General features: G+C 53.8%; 1 protein-coding gene across 1 annotated transcript; it reads left to right on the forward strand.

Moving 5' to 3' along the window:
- Positions 1-3,876: 3,876 nt before the first annotated feature.
- On the forward strand, positions 3,877-9,219 carry EDN2 (endothelin 2). The gene is made up of 5 exons (XM_033080681.1): positions 3,877-4,015; positions 4,267-4,399; positions 5,660-5,779; positions 6,484-6,588; positions 7,284-9,219. The coding sequence occupies exons 1-5, from the start codon at positions 3,958-3,960 to the stop codon at positions 7,393-7,395; spliced, it is 528 nt and encodes a 175-aa protein (XP_032936572.1). The 5' UTR covers positions 3,877-3,957; the 3' UTR covers positions 7,396-9,219.
- Positions 9,220-22,498: the final 13,279 nt, after the last annotated feature.

Here is a 22,498-nt window from a genome sequence, read left to right on the forward strand (position 1 = left end):
GTGAGTGAAACATCTCCTTCAGCCTCCCTGCACCTCCCTGAGATCCTCCCCATCAGCAGAAAGCTGGGATTTATTACAGCTGATGTGCTGAGCTGGGGAGGGCAGGGGGGGCAGCGAAAACCCCAAAGGAAGCCTCACTTGACAATGTCTCCTTCCTACACTTCCTCACAGCAGCTCCGTGGGGGATGACCAACAGTGGAAAAATGTTGCTCATGTCCCGGGACAAGAATTATGATTATTTGCTGGGCTGCCATCCACCATGGGGAATTCTGGCTCGTGACATCACCCCATTGTTCGTGCTGGTGCCAAGAGCACGCTGGGATCCTGAGTGCTCAATGGTTAAAGGCCTTTCCTGTTTGCTCACTCCTTGTTTCCAAACAGTGCGCTCGCGAGGCCCGCACGGGATGTCTCCTGTCTTGGGCTGCTTTGTCCCTTTCGTCATGTCTGCCTGGAACTCCTCACAGTGACATGAACAATGTGCTCCCGCAGTCAGAAACAAAAGGGAAAAAATAACTGCAGGAGGCAAAGCCCATCTTTGGCGCTGAGGACCCCGTGCACGCCTTTGTTCCTTCTCTGGGAGCTGTGTTTGTGCAGCACGGCCCGGCCCTCCTCCAGCACTGTTGTTTTTCTTTGTGATTTTAGTGTGGTGATAGTGCCAGGAGGCTTGGCCTTGGGAAGCTGGCTCTGATCTTATCGGGGGAACAACGGGGACAGTGGCAGGAGCTGGGCAGGTTTTCTTGCTCTGGAGGTCAAGGAGAACCACAGCTCCCAGTGTGGAGAATCCCCCAGGCCACTGCATGAGGGGATCGAACATCTGTGGGTTTAGGGCATCACAGTATGAGATCTCAAGGTATTTGAGGGTGCCCAAAGATGCTGAAGGGTCAGGAGGGGCCACAGGAGGAGCAGCTGAGGGCACTCGGTGTGTGCAGCTGGAGCAGAGCACCCTGAGGGTAGAGCTCAGGGATCTGCAGCTCCTCCCGAGGGGCAGCTCCCATCTCTGCTCCCTGGGCCAGGGACAGGGACGGGCTGGAGCTGGGCCAGGGCAGGCTCAGGCTGGAGATCAGGGAAAGGTTCTTCCCTCCCCCAGAGGGTGCTGGCACTGCCCAGGCTCCCCAGGGAATGGGCACGGCCCCGAGGCTGCCAGAGCTCCAGGGATGGACAGGGGGGATTGCTGGGGGGGCTGGGCAGGGTTTGGGGGTGCACTGGAAGATCCTCAGGGGTCCTTCCAGCTCAGGAGATTCTGTGGTTCAACCTACACCAAGCAGGTACTCCTGGGACTACCACAGAGCCCAGAATAATCACTGAGCCATGGAGTCACCAAGGTTGGAAGAGACCTCCAAGGTGTCACTGGGTCCCACCTGCTCTGTGGGGATGTGTTTGGTGCTGAAGCAGCTGCTTCACTTTCTGTCTGGGCATTCTCCCCCACGAGCCCTAAAGGCAAAACAAGTATTGTTTTTCCATAGGAACTCTTTAGCTCTGGACAAAGCTCTCAGAGCTGGGTCAGTTCAAAGCCAGTTCAGTGCCAGCTCCACCTCGTCTCTGCAGGGCTCCCACATCCCTGCAAGAAACTGTGGCATTCATCCCTAGCCCACGTCCTTTGGGATCTTGGAAGCTCTGGTGCCATCCCAAGGTGTGCTGCTCAGGCTGGTCCCTGCTCAGCACAGGAGGGCTTTTCCTGGAGAATAAAAGGAATTCAGGCTCTCATTCTCAGGATGAGCATGAGGGTGAAACATTTGCTCCATTTTCAGTCTGGTGGGATTTATGGGATGTGAAGACAACAACTGAGATATCTTTGGGTGAAAGGCCTGGTTTGTGAAGGTGTTTTTGCAGCTGGCATGGCAGGCAGAGAGCAGCAGACATCTGGGCACTCCCAGCTACACGCAGCTCCAGGTGCTCCTCGAAATGTGAGCTGGGTGACAGAGCCCCCGCCACAAAAGGTGCAGGAAATTCCTTGAACCCAAATGCCCAAATCCTGGGGTTAGTTTGAGATTGTTGTTCTTGCCTGGGGCGCGAGGTCTGTGTGTGACAGGGCTGATCCCTTCAGCAAACCAGCGCCTCTCCGGCAGCACCCCTTGAAAGAGAGCGCCCTTTTCAGTCTGCAATGATGTCATTCACTCGCCAGCCTGCCCTCGGGGTGAGCAAACACGGCTGCGTTGCCTTCCCCACGTCCAGGGGATCGTCTTTCAGCCCGCAGTGACCACGATGAGGAGCGCAGGAACGGGAGCCAAGGCAGATTTATTGTATCACTGGGCTGGCATCTGGAATGTCACACACAACTCTGACATAATTCTGAAACTTGGCACAGCTGGAATATGGGCAGTAACAGGTAATGCTGCTTTTGTGTTTCCCTGTTTTCTTTAGAATAATTGTTGCATTGGTACAGAGGTTAAACACTTCCCTCTGTTTGCTTTGTTTTATGAGCTCTGGCTTTATTTTCTTCTTAATTTATCATTTGCACTCTTCCTGATTTTCTCTGCCTGACACATCCTCTACTCTGTTATTTTCGTGGCATGCCCGTACATACATTTTTCATCACTTCATGCCTTCTGTAAATGCTCTCCTGTGCAGTTTCTTTGCTCCCACTGCTTTTCCCCTGCACACACAATCCCGTGCACATTTTGCATGAGCACAGAGAGGAATTCCCACTGCTGCTTGGACCAAGGGAATGTCAAACCCTCCAGACTTCGCCTGCAGGACTGCAGTCATCACCTGTTTTACTTCCATGAGCTGCTGTGAGCAGCAGCTCTGACTCAGGAGCCGTTTTCCTCACTCTCCCTCCCTGCACTTTTCCTTATTTCCTTTTCCTTTCCCGTATGCACGTGTTCCTGTGCATGAGACCTCGCTGTGACTGTAATTGCCACCACCTTGCATCTATCCATGACAACAGGGCCATAAAAAGCTGAACTGCTCGTAGTAAACAAATAAAATACACTCCCTTTCCCAAGAAGCTTTTGAGAACCTCTTGCAAAAGACCAATGCGGTGATTTCGCTTTTCTAAACTGCTCGCAGGATTTGCCCAAGATTTGCCATGCCTGGAGCTGCCACTCCAAGCTGGATCAGTGGTCCCAAGGAATTCAGGGTGCCTGGAAGCCGTGATCCATCCCTGGCATGGTCAGGACCCAGCACTTCCCCGGAGGAATTTCCTGCTTCTGCTTGACACAGCACGGGCAAGGTGAAGGGCTTTGGCTCCTCCTCGTGCATGCCAGGAGGTGACTGTGCTTCACATGATTCGCATCCTGAAAATGGGCAGATAATGTCAAATGCACCAGATGAATGCTGAAGCGAAATGAGACAGTGCTCGGGCAGATTTATTGCAAGGCATTTTAATTGCTCGATGTAGCAAAAGTTTTAAAGTTGATTTAAAGGAAAAAATAGAGGAGAGAGAAAGCCGAGACTGTCATTGCACGAGCTGAGCAGCAATTGAAATTGCTGCTCAGTGTTCTATCAACTTACATTTTTATTAAAATAAAGTAAGTCAAATTAAGACATTTCAAGTGAAAACTTGACTTTGATCTTGAATTCTGCCCAGTCCGTGCAGCTTAAAGCATCTCCCGGGGCCGGGGGAGGTGCGGGGGCCGGGGGGCTCCCAGGAGGGGACACCGCCTGCAGACCCCCCGTGCCCGCTGCCTTCACCCGCAGCCCCAGCCCCCTCGGGACCCCTCGGGGCACACCCGCACACCGGCCCCGGACACTTTTCCCACCCCGCGGCACTCTCTCCGCGGGCGGAGCAGCCCGAGGATGCCGCGGGGAGGAGCGGGGGGTCCGCACCGCCCCACGCGAGCCCGGCGTTCCCCGGGGGCGGAGCGGGTGACGCGCCGGGCCGGGGCTATAAAGCACCTGCCGGGCGCCCGCCGGCTCCAGACGCAGCGCGGCAGCTCCCCGGGAAGGACGGGGACGGCAGGAGAAGGAGGAAAAAGCCAGGAGGAGCCCCAAAGCCGGCAGCGCACAGCCGCGGTCATGGGCAGCCACCCCGCCGTGCTGCTGGCGCTCGCTCTGTGCGCCCTGCTGGAAGCCGGTGAGTCCCGGGCTGGAGCGGGGCTCGGTGCCCGGGGGTGCCCGCACGGGAGGGGGGATCCCCTGCACCCCCTCGGCGTGGGGAGAGGGCCGGGAGTGCCCGGGCTGTGAGTGGGGGCTGCGGGCGCGGTGCGGGACCCTCGCTCCGGGGAGCCCCGGGGCTGTGCGGGTCCCGGAGAACATCGCCGCGACCCTCAGAGGGGACACACGGACGGGCCGCTCATCCCTCGCTCCCTCCTTGTGCTGCTGCAGGTCTGGGCCATCCCCCGGCCGAGTCGCACCTGGCCGCGCTGCCGAGGAGCAAGCGATGTTCCTGCAACAGCTGGCTGGATAAGGAATGCATCTACTTCTGTCACCTGGACATCATCTGGGTCAACACACCTGGGTGAGCAGGAGCGCGGTGCTCGGGGTGCTCTGCTGATGGGCAGGGGCTGTACCTGGGAAAGGGTCCCGTGCTCTGCTGATGGGCAGGGGCTGTACCTGCAGCTGCAGAAACCTGGGAAAGGTCCCCTGATGGGCAGGGGCTGTACCTGCAGCTGCAGGAGCCTGGGGAAGGGTCCTGTGCTCTGCTGATGGGCAGGGGCTGTACCTGGGGAGGGGTCCCGTGCCCTGCTGATGGGCAGGGGCTGTACCTGCTGCTGCAGGAGCCTGTGCAAGGGTCCCGCTGCTCCGAGGCTCTGGCAGCACCTGCTCAAGGTGCGCGCTCAGCCCAGAAGGGCACAGACTGTGCTGCGGCTGCTGCTCAGGTGTTTGTCTAAGCCCCGGGGCTCGCGGTGAAAGTACAGGGTGCTGCTTCCTCCCGGGCTCGACTTTTCCTGAGGTTTGCACCTCTGCAAGCCCGGAGCAATACCGGGATGTTGTGGCTGCAAGTCAGGAAAGTTGCTCTCGCCGCTCGCACGCTGTAACCCTGGCTGCTGCCTGCCAGTATTGTTAATGAGATGGGTGGGCTGGCACTGCGGGCCGCGCCTGCCAAGCCCTGCCCTCAGGAATGCCAGAGCAGCTTTCCCTGCGCTTCCTGACCAATGGCCATCGCACTGGAGCGCAACACATGCGCTCAGGTGTGGTTATAATCACGCTCGCTGACATGCATTTACAACTCGCTGCTTGCTCGGGGAATAGTTGCAGTCCCTGCCTGCCAATCCTGCAGCCTCTGGGAGAGGAGATTGCCATCAGAGATGGAGCGGGAGTGAGCTCGCAGCTCTGGGGCAGGCTGTGAGCACCAGAAGCTGCTGTGGCCCCGAGACATGTCGGGCTGTGCAGTGCTCTGTGTGTTAAAGCTGCAGGGAAGGAGAGCGCTGACACTGCAGCGGGGCTGGGCCAGCCGTGCTCCTCAGGAGCTGTGCCACCCTTGGGAGCCGCCAGCTCGCCCAGCCCGGGTGGCAACCCTTGCACGGGCACCTGGGCTGCTGCAAGCAGTGTCCCTCACCCCAGGCAGCCCAGAGGGGCCATCTCCCGGCAGGGAGGGTGGAGGGGGGAACAGGAGGTGGGAGAGGAGCTCAGACCCACCAGTGACCTTTTCACCTTATGTCTAAAGATGAGTCTTTTATGATGCTGGCAGAGGCTTGGCTGCCTCCCAGGACCCTGTCATAAACCTGTTGGCTAATAAAAAGCTGGTGGCATAGCTGAATTCCTTTGTTTTTCCCAGGCACACCGCTCCCTACGGCTTGGGCAGCCCGCCAAGGCGGCGCAAGAGGTCGGCGGGCAGGTGCGAGTGCTCGCACTCCAGGGACAGCATCTGTGCCACCTTCTGCCAGGGCAGGCCTGGGTAAGCGCTGGGGATGTCCCTGGGGGCTGGCAGGGGTGAGGGACGGGCAGGGCTCGGGAGCTGCGGTGTCTGCACAGCTCCATGGGGATGGCTCTTTGCCAGCAGCTGGGATTTGTCTGGTGGCTTTTTCCTCCCCTCCCGGGAGCCCCGGCAGTGTCACCGAGTGGTTTGGGTGTACAAGGGTCCCTTCAGCAGCTGAGAGGCAGAAATGTCATCTCCATCCCTGGTGCTGCTGCCAGGAGCCTGGGGATGCCCTGGGCCGGCTGGCAGCACCCTGGGAGTGGGGACAGGTGGGCGTGTGGAGCTTTGGGACAGCAGTGTCCCCTGCACGGCTCAGAGGGGAGCAGAGCAGGGCTGCTCCCAGCTCAGCAGCCGAATGTGCTGCAGCCACCTCTGTTTCTGGTGCATGTGGGGTCTCAGCTCAGCTTCAGCAGCGCTGCTGGAGGGAGGTGGAGTGAAGCCGCTGTGGATATCTGTCATTAATGCCATAGGCGGGCAAAGCTACAATCCCCAATCATTAAATGTGCCTGTGAATAGAGCCCTGGCACGAGGGAATAGCGGTGAAGTAAGCCGTGAATAGCTCCCAAATAGCTGCAATTAACCCTTCAAAGCCGTGCATTCAGCTGTCTATCACCGGGCCAGGCTCCCCCCGACTCCCCGGAGCCTGGCTCTGGGTGGCTCAGGCTTCTCCTCTTGCTCTTCAGGTACCTGCAGAGTCTGAAGCTCCCCACGAGCTCTGGAGCATCAGCGAGGTCTCTGCAGAGCAGTGCCACGAGGCCTCCCCATCATGGGCTGCTGAGAGCTCTCAGGTGAGCAGGGCACGTAACCCCCTCTGAACATTCCTCATGAGAACTTTAAAATGTGTGGTTGTGGCCTCAGGCTGCAGTGACCCCTGGGATGTGACCCTCTGCCACCTGCCTGTCTCCTCTCAATGAGATTTGACTGTTCCTGCTCTCTGTGGCACTGGAGGCTCCATCTGAGGGAGCCAGGGCTGTGTTTGCCCTTCCCTAACCAGAGCAAGGTTTAAGAAAATGAAATTCTTGACTGGAGTGGGGAGTTGCTCTAGTGTAGGACAGGCAGATGAGTGATGGACGGAAGAGGGGGATGGCATCATGCAGGAAGATAATTTATTGGGCAGCAACTTTGGACCAAAGGACAGAGCTTTTCTAACCCCACATGAGGGAAATGTGGGGAGAAACAGCAACTTCAGGGGTATAACTGAGCTAAAGGGAGGTGGCAAATTAATGAATTGGTGGCAATTAAATCAGAGGCAATGGGGAAAAGCAGATTTGGGGAAGCAGCACTTTGAGACATCTTTGAATCCTCTGCCACCTCGTTGGGCTTGATGGAACTCAACTGTGCCTTAATCCAGCTGTGCACAAAAATTCCTGCTCTTCCATCCCCTATCTCCTGCCTCCCAGAAATTGTGGTGGGGGTTAATAAATATCATAACATGGGGTACTGATGGGCTGGAGAGTGACCAGGGTGTCCCTTCTGTCCCCAGGGACCTCAGGGTGTCCAGCCCACGCTCCGGCACTCACCAGCAGCGCTCCCGGAGGAATGCACAGCCACCAGCTCTGCCTTGGGAAAAAAACATCTGGAAGAAGAAGAGATAAGAGATAGGTGCACACCAAGTTCACCAGAAGAATTTGGAGTCCTGTGGTGCTGCCAGCTCTGCTGTCAGTTTTAGAGCTGAAGGGAAGGCAGTGAGTGGAAAGGAAGCAAGTGGAAGTCTCCGTGTTCCTGCTGCATGGACCAGCACTCGAGGGACTGCTGTAAAGGGAAAAACTGTCTCTCCATACAGTCAGAAGTGTCCTGGAGCTGAATTGTGCCTTCTTGGATCAGGCAAGGGTCGTGCTGGAGCAGCAGCAGGGGGACTCTGCCCTGGAGCCCTCGGCAGGGCTCAGCCCACGCGCGGTGGGTGAATCACAGCCAGGGGCTCTGGGCAGTGCTGGACAGCACCGAGCCCCTCGCTGGCCTGGGCTGCTGTGCCTTGGAGCTGTCTGAGCCCAGCCTGGCCCCACTCAGGGGTTTGGCTGCTCACTGGTCAGGGATGAGCTGCCTCCAGCCCAAGCCCAGCTTTGCACTATTTTCTCTTGTCAGTCAGTGCCTATGAACTGTGGTGGAACAGCTCCCAGTTCATATTAAAAGTTGGTTTCATCCTCACCTGAGCCAGCTGGGCAAGCAGGGGCTCTCACTGGCTGAGCAGTCACTGGGCTGGATTCCCACTGAGGCCCTGCTGTAGCTGAGGTGGAGGATCAGTCACCCCAGGGGTGGCACCAAGCCCAGGTGTGGCTGCTGTGGGGCTGGGTTTGTGCAGGAGCTCCCAGCCCCATGGCCAGGGGAGGGTGAGCAGAGCCCTGCTCTGGGCCAGTGACCCCATCTCATCTCCTGAGCCAGACCCTTAGTGAGGACTTGCAGCTCCTGAAATCCCAGCTTCCTCCAGCCCTGCCCAGAGGGAAGGGCTGGGGCAGAGAGGGCACACAAAGCCTGGCTTGCTGCTTGGCTTAGGTCAGCTCCGAGTCGGGCTCTGGACAGTAAATGACCACTCAGGGGCAGCAGGTCACCGTGGGAAGGGGAACCTGGGTGGGGAATGCACCAGGTGAGGGCAGCCAGGTAGGAATGGTGCGGAGAGAAGGACTGGTCAGAACACGGGGTGGAACTGGATCATCTTTAAGGTCCCTTCCAACCCAAACCTGTGATTCTTTACAGCCCTGTCTGAGCTTTAAACCTGTCTGGCTCAGGTTTAAACCCAGGTGTGCTGGCCCAGGGGAGGGAAGGAAAAACACTGAGCCCAGGATGGGCCTAAAAACCAACATTAGAGGCAAAGGCTGTCACAAATGCACTTTTGTCCCCTGGGAGCCAGGGCTGTCCCCTGGGCAGGGCACTCAGGAGCTGCTCCCCACTGCTGGGTCCTTCTGCTGCCCATACCAAGATTGCACAGGAGCTTTGGAAAGGCTGCTTGAAGTTGGTGGTGGACCAAAATCTGTGGCTGTTGCAAGTGTAGTCCTGATGGACAAGAAAAATAATTCCTTGATTTTTGCTTTTAAGCCCCAGAGAGGGGGGAAAAAATAAGACCAATTGATTGTATTGTGAATGAAAGAACAGATTAATCATTTGGTCCCCAAAGCTGCAGAGAATCTGTTTTTATCTTTGACCTTCTGAAGGTTGGAGTCACTCTAAAAAACCAAAAGAAGAAAATCCTGAAAGGGTTTGTTCCAGAGGAAATTTTGCACATGGTTTAATGTGAGTAATTTAAAATAAAACTACTGCTGTAAAGTACTCTGTCAATCTCATGTGTGTAATGTCCCATCTTTAAGTGACTCATTGCACACCTGCCATATGTAGCATCCTGAAATCTGTATATTTATTTAAATCTATTGATTTTTTTAGACAGTAATTTTCAAGATATAATTTGTAATAAATAATGACAACAGTCAGTGGTACTTTCCTTTCTTATTTGGTGGCTGGGAGGTGGTGGGTGAAGTGAAAGGAACCCAAAAGAAATGGGAAAGGGAGGCTGGGAATGGTCCTGGGCAGATTTCTTCAATGTGAACCCATCTAGAATCCAACTGGCTGATTTAAACATCCCTTAACTTCAACTCCTTCTTCATTCCTGGGTTTCTCTGGGAACAGGGATGGGGTTACCCCCAGGCTGTTGTGGATGTGGTGTTCTGTGGTGTTTGACTCCAATCCTTCCCCAGCAGGGCAGGGACAGAGCTTAGAGCTGGGAAGGGATCATTTTATTATTATTTTATTGTATAATTCAAAAGCCATCATCTAAAGGATGATGTGATGATGCTGAAGGCTCAGGAGGGGTCCCAGCCTTTGCTATTCCCTGATTTTCCTGGCTGAGCTGCCTCTCCATGGCCAAGCCTCTGCCCAAGGGCTTGGTGTGAAAATCAGCATGTCAGATGTTTCTATGACAATTAATCATTGCTCCTGGGACCTTAATGTAAAGGTACATGATAGAAAGGACCTGGAATTACAGGTAAAAGGAGGAAAAATACCTTGAAACACTGCAGCTTTCCTGTGTAACATGTACAAATATCCAGAGTGAAATTCTTCCCTTTTCTGCTCAACAGAACTGCCTGGAATTGTGCCTGTTTTGGTTAATTTTCACTTGGTTAAATTCCAATTTGGTCCTGTTGGGCTGATTGCAGTGGTGGCAATGAGGGAAATGAGGATTTTGTGCGTTTCCCAGGAAAGATTTCCCCACCCTCTGCACTGTCCACCGAACCAGCCCTGGGCTTTTATTTGTCTTCCTGAAATCCCAAAGGAACCTTGGTTAGACCTTGCTCTCAGAGGGAAAATATCCCTGTGTGGGGTGCTCAGAGGGCCCTGGCACCCGGGGAATGCCACATTTTGGGAGGTGGGACCATAGGAGATGCTCTCCAGCTCTTCCAATGTCATGAAGCACAAAGGGAAAATCTGAAATAAGCATTGGGGGGTGCAGATTTTTGTGGCCCTAAGGTCAATTAACAGAGAATTTTGACATAAGAGTAATGGGAAATATTCCAGGATGGTTCCCCCACATTCAAGTGGGGAAACTTTGGGCTCAGCAGAGAGAACCAGAGAATGAAATCCTGAAAAGTGCCCTGATCCCCAAAGCTCAGCAGAGCTCCTTGCTGGGATGTCCCTCAGTGCCACCAAGGACTGAGGGACAAGCTGAGCCTGGCACTGATGCCAGCCCCTGAGCAAAGCCTTTGGGCACAGCCCTAATTACCAGCCCTAATTAGGTAACACCTGAGGGAAGAAGATGCTTAAGAGCATCTTAATTAGGGTGAAAAGGGGGATAAGAGAGGACTGTGCTTATTGTGGAGGTTATTGAATTTGCTGATAAAGAGTGGCTGAAGGAGGTGGATTTTATAAATTCTCACAGGTAGCAGGAAAGAGCAGGATAATGAAACTTCATTTAAATGGAAAATCCAGGAAACCAGGCAACTTCCAAAGGCAGTGTAAGTATATACTGAGTGTAAGTGATGGGCATCTTTAATAAGATCCAGCTTTTTTCCTATTGACAATTCCCATCAAAATGGATCTCTCATGCCCTGCATGTGACTCTCCCATTTTTCAGGAATTCCTGGAAAAAAGCTCTTCCCTAATGGCCCACAGGCAGCAAACTTCCCTCCTGCACCGTGGGACAGTTCTGTCCTCAGCAGGATGGACAGCATTTTTTTGATAGGACTTTGTTCCCTTTTAATGTTTGTTGAACTGCTTGGGAGATGTGGTGCTATAAAATAGGATGGAGTTGAAAGGAGCAGCCAAAGCTGGGGCTGAGCCTCTGCCAGGCCTCCAGCACCGAGGAGATTCTGCAGGCAGACTTCACAAAAATGGCTTTTGGTGATTTTGGCTTCTCACCTCAGGTGGGCAGGGAGAGGAGAGAGGCTGGAGGAGAAAACTGAACTGGTCCCAGTCAGGTGAAGGGATCACCCAGTTTCAAATAGCTTTAATTAGCTGTGCTGGGCTAATGAGCTCCAGGTAAGCACATCCTGCATTCCACAGGAGAAACTGTGCTGGGGCAGGGGGGTGGCTCAGCCCGGGCTGGGAATTGTCATTGCTGTCACTCCTGAGTGCCTCTGCAGCACCACGGAAGCACAGCCTGGAGAACAGGGCATGAGCACCTTGCTGAGCATCTTTGCCCAGGAATTAGTGGGGAAAAACACCTCAAGGGGGTTTTCCAAGGGGGAGAGTGACATAGCTGATCTGAGAGGCTTTCCCAGAACCTGGGATCTCTTCTTGCCTGTGGTGGGGCTGTTCTGGAAGCACCACAATTCAGAGAGCCCCCACAGAGGCTGGAAAATCCAGCTGGGAGTTGTGAGAGCCCAACAGAGGCTGGAAAACCCAGCTGGGAGTTGTGAGAGCCCCCAAGAGAGGCTGGAAAATCCAGCTGGGAGTTGTGAGAGCCTTCAACAGAGGCTGGAAAATCCAACTGGGAGTTGTGAGAGCCCCCAACAGACGCTGGAAAATCCAACTGGGAGTTGTGAGAGCCCAACAGAGGCTGGAAAATCCAGCTGGGAGTTGTGAGAGCCCCTAACAGAGGCTGGAAAATCCAACTGGGAGTTGTGAGAGCCCCCAACAGAGGCTGGAAAATCCAACTGGGAGTTGTGAGAGCCCCAGCAGAGGCTGGAAAATCCTCTCCCATGTCCCTGCAAAGCCGGGGATGTCCCCTTGTCCCCTTTCAGTCTCACCCCATTTACCCATTTTCTGTAGTGTGTGGTACCCAACCCAACAAGTCACCCTGAGGACTTTTTCACTTTCCATCCGTGGAAATCTCCACGCCTGGAATGAAGAAAAGAGAAAATCTGGGCTGGGGAACGGTGCTGCTCTGGGACTTTGTTGTTAGAAGGGAATAATTCTCCCTGCAGCTCCGTTGCAGGGGGAGGAGGAGGGAGCACACACGGAGCAATTAAGAAAAATGTCTTTGACCTTCAGCAACTTAATCAGTTGCCAGTGTTCTTCCTAATAGTGTGCTAATGGTTAAGTTCTTCTGGCTGCCATAAAAAGTGCTATAACTGGAGGCTACAATAAAGTGCTGATCAACCCATCAAGTGAGTCAATCCAAAAGTAATATCTGTCTTTGTAATGACTGCAATAAAAGCCATGCCAAAGCCAGGAATGACGTGAATAAGAATGCTGCTTAATTATGCTGGGCTGCTCTGCTGGGTGCTGGTGCCACACTTCCAACCTGCTCTCGGGTGACATTGCCACCCCTGCCTGGGAAAGCTGAACTTTATTTGTGCGGCTCCAGGGACAGTCCTGAGGGGTTTGGACAGATCTCCATCCAAGCCAGGTGGAGTTTTGGTGCAGAAAATGGTGTTGGATTTGGGTTGGGACTGAAAAAATGCAGGAGGGAGGCATCAATCCCTTTGTGAGAGGTTGGGGCTGGGAAAAGAGAAATAAATTTTAGGTATCTTCGTGTTGAAGACAGCAGAGTGAGGGTTCCCTGTGCTAAAAAGGAGATGGATGACAGGAAGCAGAAAGAGGGGAAAGCCAGGATCAGTCAGGGAGACCCTTCCAGGCACTGGGGTGGATCTGAGGGCTGGCAGAGGTTGAACCCCATCCCTGAGTGTTTGCCATGGAAGGCAGTGACCAACACCCTTCAAAGGTCACTCACAGGTGGAGGAGCAGAGGGGCTGGAGGATCTTTCCCTGCCTGATGCCTTGTGTTGATTTTCCTGGGAGCTGGGGGCTCTCAGCATGGAGCCAAACCCCCTCCACAAGGCAGGTTCTGTCTGTGCTGCCCTTTGCAAAGGCACAGGGGAATAATAGAGGAAACCAATGTGGACTGTGGAATGTCCCAGGTGGGGAATTGTCCTGCTGTGCACAGGGGAGCAGGATGGAGCACAAAGGGAGGCGAGGAGCACCTGCTGCTCCCGCTGCAGGGACAGCTGCTGCCTTCCTCCAAACATCCCTGCGGGCTCTGGGATCCCTGCGAGCACAGAGGAGCCCGAGGAGCAGAACCCAGCGTGGGGCTGGTGGCAAACACCACAGAGGAGCCCGAGGAGCAGGAACCCAGCGTGGGGCTGGTGGCAAACACCACAGAGGAGCCCGAGGAGCAGAACCCAGCGTGGAGCTGGTGGCAAACACGCCGCAGCCTTTCAAGGAACGCAGCGGATTCCTCCCCCATCGGCAGGGAAAACAGGATGCAGGCCACATTCCTGCTCACATAGACAAGGCTCTCCACAGCAGCACAAACACATTGCTCAGCTCCAATTAAACCCTGGCTTTATATCACCTTGCTGCTGATAAGGCTCTGATTAATGGAAGAATTGTCTTTTTTTTTTTTTTTCCCAATAAAGTCCCTGGTGTTAATTGTTTTTTCCCTCTTGCATTTTTTGTTTCAAAGGCGCTTTCGAGGAGGGCTGCTGATTGTGCTGGAAGCTGTGTGGGAACACTTAGTCTCTTCCTGGTTTTGTTTTTTGGGGCTAAGTGCTGCCACTGGGAGCTGCAGGTCCAACAGACAAATCAGCCTATGAAATCCTGCCTCTCGATAAACAAGTGCAGATTCATGTGTTTGTCCATGACACAGAAGGTGCCAGAACAATCATTTGGTGACTTTTGCCAGGGTTGTTTCCTCTGCAGAGCCGACTTCCCTGGCGGAGCCTCAGGTGCGTAGCAACAGCTCAGCAAAACAAAAGCCAACCACGGCGAGGCTTTGGGAAAACATTATCCCTGTCCGAAGGGTGGGGCTGCGCTTTCCATCGCGGCTGGGATGGCCCCAGAGCCGGGGCTGGCTCCTGAGCACCGGGACCACAAGCCAAGCTCTGGGGAAGGGCTGGGGATGGATGGGACCGGTGGTTCCAACCCCCAGGTGATGTGCACGGTGTCACACATGGGCACAGGGTGGAGTATCCTGGCCAAAATGGGGTTTGCAGCCATCCAGGAGCCTCCTGTCTCTGCCCTCCTGGGTGATGGCAGCTGGGAATGGCTCCATGGCACCTGTGGGGTGCAGCCCTGAGGGGCAGGGGGTGAGCACAGAGCCATGGGCAGGGGTCCCTGCTCAGGGGACACAGCCAGCCCTGCCTCTGCCCTGGCAGCGGGGAGAACTCAGGTGAGAAGTCAGGTGAGAAATCAGGTGAGAACTCAGGTGAGAATCCAGGACCTACAGATCCTGACTCAGGTGAGAACTCAGGTGAAAACTCAGGTGAGAATCCAGGACCTATAGATCCTGAATCAGGTAAGAACTCAGGTGAGAAATCAGGCCCTTCAAATCCTGAGTCAGGTAGGACTCGGGTGAGAAATCAGGTGAGAACTCAAGGTGAGGAATCAGGCCCTTCAGATCCTGAGTCAGGGAGGACTCAGGTGAGAAATCAGGCCCTATAGATCCTGATTCAGGTAAGAACTCAGGTGAGAACTCCAGGTGAGAAATCAGGCCCTATAGATCCTGACTCAGGTATGAACTCAGGTAAAACTCAGGCCCTGCAAATCCTGATTCAGGGAAGAACTCTGACCCTGTGGATCCAGGCTCAGTAAGAGCTCAGGTAGAAACTCAGGTCCTGTGACCTCTTGTTCAGGTGAGAAGTCAGGCTCTGCAGATGCTGGCTCAGTCAGAGCTCAGGTAAGAACTCAGGCCCTGCAGATCCAGGCTCAGTAAGAACTCAGGCCCTGTAGACCCAGGCTCAGTAAGAGCTCAGGTAAAAACTCAGGCCCAGTAGATCCAGGCTCAGTAAGAACTCAGGCCCTGTAGATCCAGGTTCAATAAAAGCTCAGGTAGAAACTCAGGCCCTGTGACCCCCTGCTCAGGTGAGAAGTCAGGCTCTGCAGATGCTGGCTCAGTAAGAGCTCAGGCCCTGCAGACCCCAGCCCCAGCAGAGCTGACCCAGCAGGGACATGTGGCCTCTGAAGTGCCCCTGGGCATCCCTCTGGGCACTGCCACCACCCCTGGGGACACCCATGAGTGTTGAAATGCCAGACCCACACCTGGGCCCCATGCCCAGCCGTGCCAGCACAGGGACAGCCCAGCCAAGGTGGGGAGGAGAGCAGGGCAAGCAGGGCCTGATAAAGCAAGAGGAGACTGTGGACAGGGGAGGGAGCAGCCAGCCTGGGCCAGGGGACAAAGGTGTCTCAGTTAGCAGGGAGAATGCTCGGTGTTTCAGTTCACAGCAGGAGGTTCTGGTGCTCTGGTCTCACCTGCAGGGAGCTCTCAGCTCTCTGTGCCCTGGGCATCTCCTGGGAGTGCCTGTGAGCCACTCCCCACCATCACATCTGCTTCAGCTGTGCAGTGCTGTCCCACACTGCTGTGTCTGTGCCCTGGGATGCCTGAGTGCCCTCCCTCAGTCAGGGCAGCCTTGTCCTCTCCTCTTCCATTCCCACATTTGAACCTTTCCACACTTTGTTTGCACATCTCCACCCCACTGCTCTGCTCTCCTGCTCCACTTTTCCATCCCTTTCCTTTATCTCTCTACCTTTTTGTTGTTATGACTACACTGATTAATTCCATTTTCTTCCTTTCACCTTTTCCTCTCCACTTTTCCTTGCACTTTCCACAGCAGGTGAGTTTTTAGATTTAAGTAAAAAAAAAAAAAAAAAAAAAAAAAGAATAGGACAACAGGAAAGAAAAGGGATGGGGCAGAGAGGTCAAGACAGGAGATGTGGAACAGGGAAAGAGAAAGAAGCAGCAGGAAAGGGCACCCCAACATCAGCTCACACTTCTGGGGTGGGCAGTGAAATGAGTTGGCCTCATTTATATTAAATATTTATATTAAACATATTACATTTACATTGCTAAAGGCACCCATCCACAGGCAGAACTCACCCCCAGCCCAGTGGAAAAGAGCAGCTCACATCCCACTGCTCAGGGGGATTCTCCAGGGCACAGGGCCTGGCTCCAAGCTCTTTTCTGAGCTGTTTTTGAACTCTCATTGTTTCTGTGGTGATTTCCCAGGCTCCAGTGGGATAAACCAGCTGGGAATGGCCTCAGGAAGAGGAAGAGCCAGGAAGGCAGGAGTGCCCTGAGGAGCCAGGGGAAGGTGACACCAATTCTGCCCCAGCTCTGGTGCTGTGCTGGGCACGGGACCCTCTCACACCCCAGGCGCAGCCTCTGGAGATTTGGGCTGCTCATGAACTTGGCTGAAGTCTCCTTGAGGTGCAGATTTATGGCAAGTGTTGGGTCCAGCAGTGAAAGGAGCTGTCACAGGCAACAGGGAGAATAACTGAACAAGGGGTCAAAACCAGATGGGTCCTTCCTACCTCACTGCAAAGGAAGGGGAGGATGGAAGAGAATTTTGGGCATGATGGAGAGAACTGGCTGAGAAGATCCCTGGGCAGAGGGGTGGCTGTTCTGTGGGAATGGCAGGACAGGCACATCCTGCCCCTAGAGGATTTGCTCCTTCTCAGCCTGTTTTATGATGTGTAAAACCTCTGGTGAAAGGTGCTGAGCAAATCCAGAGCTCTCACACATCTAGAGAGGAATTTCCCCTTTTTGCTGCCGTGGGGATGTGCCAGCTCTTGGCCACGGCAGGGAAAGGGGGCTCAGCAGTGCCTCCCACCCCCCTGCCCTGGAGCTCTGGGCACAGTCTGTGTGTGCCATGAAAACAGGAGCCCAGGTGGTGCCCAGGGCTGCTGCCCCTCTGTGCCCCCCTCCTTTTGCCTTTCTCCTCACCTACGCCTCGAGCTGCTCCTGCAAACTCACCCCACTCTGCTGCTGAGAAAGGAGCTGGAGGGCAGCCACGGAGGGGCAAGGGAGAGTTTTCACAGCTCTGACTCATGGCTTTGGGAAAGGGACAAAAACTGGGGGAAAATGAAGTGCAGCTACTTCAATAAAGACACAGTGCACGCTGCAGTTCCTGAGAGCCCCGGTTCAGCTGCTGTTCCGTGGGTCATATCCCCAGAGGGCTTTGTAAAGCACTTTTCTCTCTCAGCTCAGAAATGTTAAAGATCATGAATCTGTATGAAAATGACTCCAGTTTAACACTGACTTCAACACCTGGCTGACTAGAGAATGTCACTGTGGGTCTATTTAAAGGGCTTTTTTTGATACTGAGCCAGCAAATGTCACGTTTGAAGTGTGCTTTTCAACAGGGAGTCTCTGTGCAAAGAGCAGAGTCTCACATCCCACCATTGATCCAGGAGCTGGGATTTAAGGAAGATGTCGAATACAGGTTGTAACTGCAATTGCTACATCCTGCTTTTGGGGAGGGTTCCCCTTTCCAGTGAAAAACCTGGAGTTTGAGCCCACCTGGCCGTGGTGCCAGGCTCTGTTCAGAGGTGCCTGGGACAGGATAAGGAGTAGTGGTCATGAAATAAGACACAGCAAGTCTCACCTCAACCTGACAGGGAACTTTCCATGGAGCATGGGAGCAGCTGCCCAGGGAGGGTGGAGTGTCCCTGCTGGGATCCCAAACCCACCTGGACGTGTTCCTGTGTCTGCAGCTCCAGGTGACCCTGCCAGGACAGAGCTGTGATGTCGAGGTCCCCTAACCCCAACATTCCATGATTCCAAGATTCTGTGGGCAGCTGTTTGTGATCTCATGGACAGAACCCCCCTCCAGCCCCATCTGTGTGTTTTTGGCACCCTGGGAGCCCAGTTCCCACGGCCTGGGCCGTGCTGGATCTGCCCTCCCAGATCAGGGGGGCAGGAGAGCCTGGGCAAGCTGGAACAGCACCTCCACCTCTGATGCTTTGTTCAAGGGCTGCTCTCTCTGTGTCACCTTTGAGTTTTTGCCAATTAGCCTCTAGAGTGTGATTTAAATATTGTTGCTAATGTTAATGGAGGGTGTGCATGTTTTTGTATTTACAGCTCGCCTGCAGGCTTGGAATAACACTTGTCATCCAGACAGGAGAAGGAGCAGCAGGGTCAGAGTGCTGGCAGTGGACAGGAAAGGTTTGCTGCCCATCAGAGGTGTCCACTCCTCCTTGAGGTCCTGCTCAGTCATCAGAATTGATAATTTTGTAGCTCTGTTTCTGCAGAAATTTCAATGTCACCCTTGAAGTGGGTGTCAGAACTTCATCCCTGGTGAGAGTTTCCAGCTGCCCCCAGGAAGCCTCTGATGGGGCAGCAGAACAAGACAGGTCCTGCTGTTCCTTGGTGTCCTGAGCGTGGAAGAAGCCACTTGTGACTGGGGTCAGAGCAGTGATTGGCTCAGATCATCCCACCAAAGAACAAACCCCTGTTCCCAGCACGTGGGAAACCTTGCACAGCTCCATGGGGTGGGACAGGGGTGGTGCTGGGCTCTGCTGCACAAGCAGGGACAGTTAAAGGCTTCTCTGTGGGTCTTGGTGCTGCTCCAGAAGGAGGAATTCATCACTGGGAGGTTCAGAGCTGCACTGCAGAAAAAAGGGGTGGGAATCAGGTACTGAGAGAGGTGCTGCTCCCAGGGCAAGGGGTGACACCCCTGCAGCTGCACAGAGTGGAGGAGCAGGGACACAACTGGCTGTTTGCTGCTCCCCTGGAGCTGGGAAGACCTGGGAATGCTGGGGATCACCAGCACGAGGTGTGTGGGGAGACCTCTGCCTGCATTTCTGCAGGATAACTCAAGGACTGAGTAAGCAAAGCTTTCTTGGATCACAGTCACCATTTCACAGAACCACTGAGGTTGGAAAAGAGCTCCAAGATCACCAAGTGCAGCCTTTGATTGAATCCCAGTGTGTCACTAAGCAAGACCATCAAGTGCCACCTCTGCTTGGTTTCTAAGCATTTCCAGGGGTGGTCACTGAGAAGCCCCTTCTGATTCCTGACCACACTTCCAGAGAAGAAATTTTTCCTAATGCCCAACCTGAACCTCCCCAGTGCCCACCTGGATTTTCCCAGCTCTTGCCAGCCGTTATGTATGGCATTCCCATTACCACAGAACTCTGAATTTCACTTTCACTTTCCCTGTGAGAAGCCTGGCTGGTCAGAGGGAATCAGAACAGCCTCTCCCCATCCTCACAGATGGATCCTTCAGCTTTGGGCTGCACTCCCTCTCCAGTCTGTGTGTGCAGAGGCAGTGGGGATGCTGTGCTGGATGAGAGGGATGCTGGAGCTGCAGCCCAGGGATCCTGGTGGCACCATCTTGGAAGCAATTCTGAAACTGATAAGAGAGTTTTGCTTACAGGTGCAATCAGGCAGGAATGGAGGACAGTCTATCCTTCTGCTGACCTACCTGTGACACTGATCTAGAAAACCACAGGGTGTTTAAAGAAGCAATTCTGAAATCAAGGGATGGTGCTTCAAGGAAATCTGTTATGGTTTATTGTCATTGTAACTCTCGTCCTGTACTGGGACTGTGAATTATTAACTCCATGTGCTGTAACATGAATTTAATGCATTTTTTAAACTGCATTTGTTGCTGGAAAAACCAGGCCCAGCTTCTCAGAGCGGAGCCACCTGCAACTGCTGGATGGACCCCCCAGCTCAGCTAAATAAACGTGGCTGGTGCAGAAGTTCTCAGTCTGAGCAGGGCTTGCAAGCAGCAGTGAACGAGTTGTGGTGCAAAGCAGAACTCTGAGAGCTCCTGGGCACTGCCCAGGCTGAACCAGCCCTTCTTTCCAAAGGAAAAAGCACTTTAACCTTGTTTCAAGTGTATTTAATGAGCTTCTTTTACTCTCTTAAAACCTGTGCCATCACTGGGCAGGGAGATATCAGAGATGGTTCCCTCTGATGGGGTAAAAATGGAGAAACTTCCACAGGGAGCAGCTGATCAGAGACTTCAGCTTGAAGGACAAAGAAAAGGATCCTGATGATCCCCAGTTCTGATCCCAGTGCCCAGGGAACCATGCTCTTGCTCCAAAAATATCAGCTCTGCCCTGGAAGCAGGGATGGGTGGTGGTGGGGAGGCTGCAAGGGCATGAGAAATCAAGAAATGTGGGATAGTGAGCATTAATCCTCTCCCAGAGTCAGGAAGAAAAGGAGTCAGTCATGGAATTATGACAATCATGCCCAGATTCTGGGTAATCCATCTGGAGGAGGGACATGGAGAGACCACTTTGGTAATGTTCTGTTTTAACTGGGTAACTCCTGAGACCTGCTGGGCTCTGAGGCACAAGGAGCAGGACAGGCAGTGCTGAGGGCACTGCCCGAGGCCAGCAGGGTGGGTTGGGGTTAAAACAGAGCTGGAATTTTACAGCAGAGCCATTTGAGTGCTCAGGATTGTCTGCAGGAAGGAAACGAGGCTGGCTTTGGAAAAGAGGAGTTTTGTCTTTGATAAGCCCAGACCTGAGGAGCTTCTTGGTGCCCTGAGTGGGTCCCTGAGCACCAGGAGATGTTTGACAGAGCAGATTTTTGCTCTGGTGTTGGTGCTGGGGGTTTGGACAGGGTGGGATATTCAATCCTTCCTGGGGAAAAGGCAGTTCTTCCTTTGGTAAAAGAATGATTCTGCTCTGATCTTGAGCTGCAGGGCTGATCTGGGCTTTGATGCCTGTGGGCTCTGAGTTCTGTTTTACCTCCTCCAGAACAGCCCAGATGAGATGGGATTTTGTACCAAGGTGGGAATGAGACCCTCTAGCATCTCCTTCCATGCCCAGGGCCCCAGGTTATCACCAGGTTTGGGGTAAGAAAACTTTTCTGAGCTGAGTTTGGCAGTTTTCCTTCACTTATTCTGAAATACAGAGACACAGGAGTTCCTGGGTTCATCCCTCACCTAAGCTGAGTTTGGCAGGTTCACAGCTTTCCTTCACTTATTCTCAAAAATGAGGAGACACCTCATTATGGAGTATAAACAGACGGGGTGGAATATTCAGTTCCTCTGGAGGAAAGGGGTTTTCTCCTTGGTCTCTGATAAATCAGCTGTTCTGAGCTATCTTGTGCTGCAGGGCTGATCTGGGACTTTGCTGTTTGTGGGTTGTGGAATCAGTTCTATCTCCTCTAGAACACCTCCAATGAGACAGGATTTTGTACCAGGGTGGGACAGAGACCCTCCAGTGCCTCCTTCCATGTCCAGGGCTCCAGGCTGGGAGTAAGAAAACTTTCCTGAGCTGGATTTGGCAGCTTTCCTTCACTTATTCTGAAACAGAGACACAGGAGCTCCTGGGTTCATCCCTCACTCAAGCCATGTCCTGCTGTCAGAGAGACTGCAGGATTCAGATCTGGCCAGACAGTCAGACGTGCTGAGCACAGAGCTGTGCCCAGCAGCACCCTGTGCTGCTCCTGCCTAGGAAATGTTGATTTAACCCTCTCAGGAATCATCACTCCTCAGGGCAGCACTGCTTTGAAGTGGTTACCAGCCTGCTGAGCAGTAAGTGCAGGGTGTGGTGTCTATCTGCGAGGCAAGGGTGGCATTCTGTTTCCTGGGGACAGAAGCTTTAATAAAGGGAGTTTCCCTCCTTGCAGTGGGCAGGTGTGAGGCAGCTGCTGTTCTGGGGAGCTGGGTGAGGTGCAAAATTTGGTGTGAAAAACACAGTGGAATGCTGCTTTTTGTTAAGGCCACTTCACGCTTGTTCAGTGGCACAAAACTTTAGGGTCCAACTCAGCAGGACACAGCTTTGAGTGATTTAAGAAGTTTCTGTTGCTGTTCAGGACTGAGTCAGACCTGCAGACCCAGCCCTGGTTTGTAGAGGATCTGAGTGATGCTCACCTTGATCCCAAAAGGGTTAATTCCATTTCTGCTCTGCCTGGGGACTTGTAGCAGGCAAACAAAGCATGTAAAACCTGGTAACAACCTGGATCTCTGGGCTCTGCAGAGCTGGTGGCAGGAAAACTCCTCATGTGTGGGGCAGGGGGTAAGGCCATGGATCAGGGTTTGCACTGCAAACATGGATATTTTCCTGGCTATTTTCCCCAGCTTTGCCCCAGCAGTGCTGTATTTGGTAAAACAGCTGCCACCAGAGGCAGAGCTCCAGCTCATCCGTGTTGCAAAACACCTGGTGAGGTGTGAGAGATGCTCCCTGCCTGCTGCAGCCGCTGCTTACTCATCGCAGCGGGTGCAGAGCTGGTCCCTGGGCATTTGTGTTGGCAGCTCTGCTGGAACACCTTCCCTTTTGGCAGTGCTTATGTAAGGAGCTAAAAATGCTGGGGTGACTCACGGGTGTCTGAGCAGAGCTGTTGGAACAGGAATGGAGCAGAGTTCCCCAGCCAGGGCGCACAGCAGCGCCTGGAGATCTCTCCCCGCTTGGTGCTGCCCCTGTTGAAGACCCTCTTGCTCCAGGGGATTCTCTTTCCTCTCATTCCTGCTCTCCAAATGATGTTGGAGCCCCCCCAAAGCTCGTCAGCCGTGCCTCTGTTCCTTCCAGCAACCTTTCCTGGGGCCATCCCAGGCCCCTGTTATCTCTGGGCTTCCTGCATCCCATCTCCCTTTGTCAT

The sequence above is a fragment of the Catharus ustulatus genome, chromosome 26, assembly GCF_009819885.2.
Source record: "Catharus ustulatus isolate bCatUst1 chromosome 26, bCatUst1.pri.v2, whole genome shotgun sequence".
Lineage (NCBI taxonomy): Eukaryota > Metazoa > Chordata > Aves > Passeriformes > Turdidae > Catharus > Catharus ustulatus.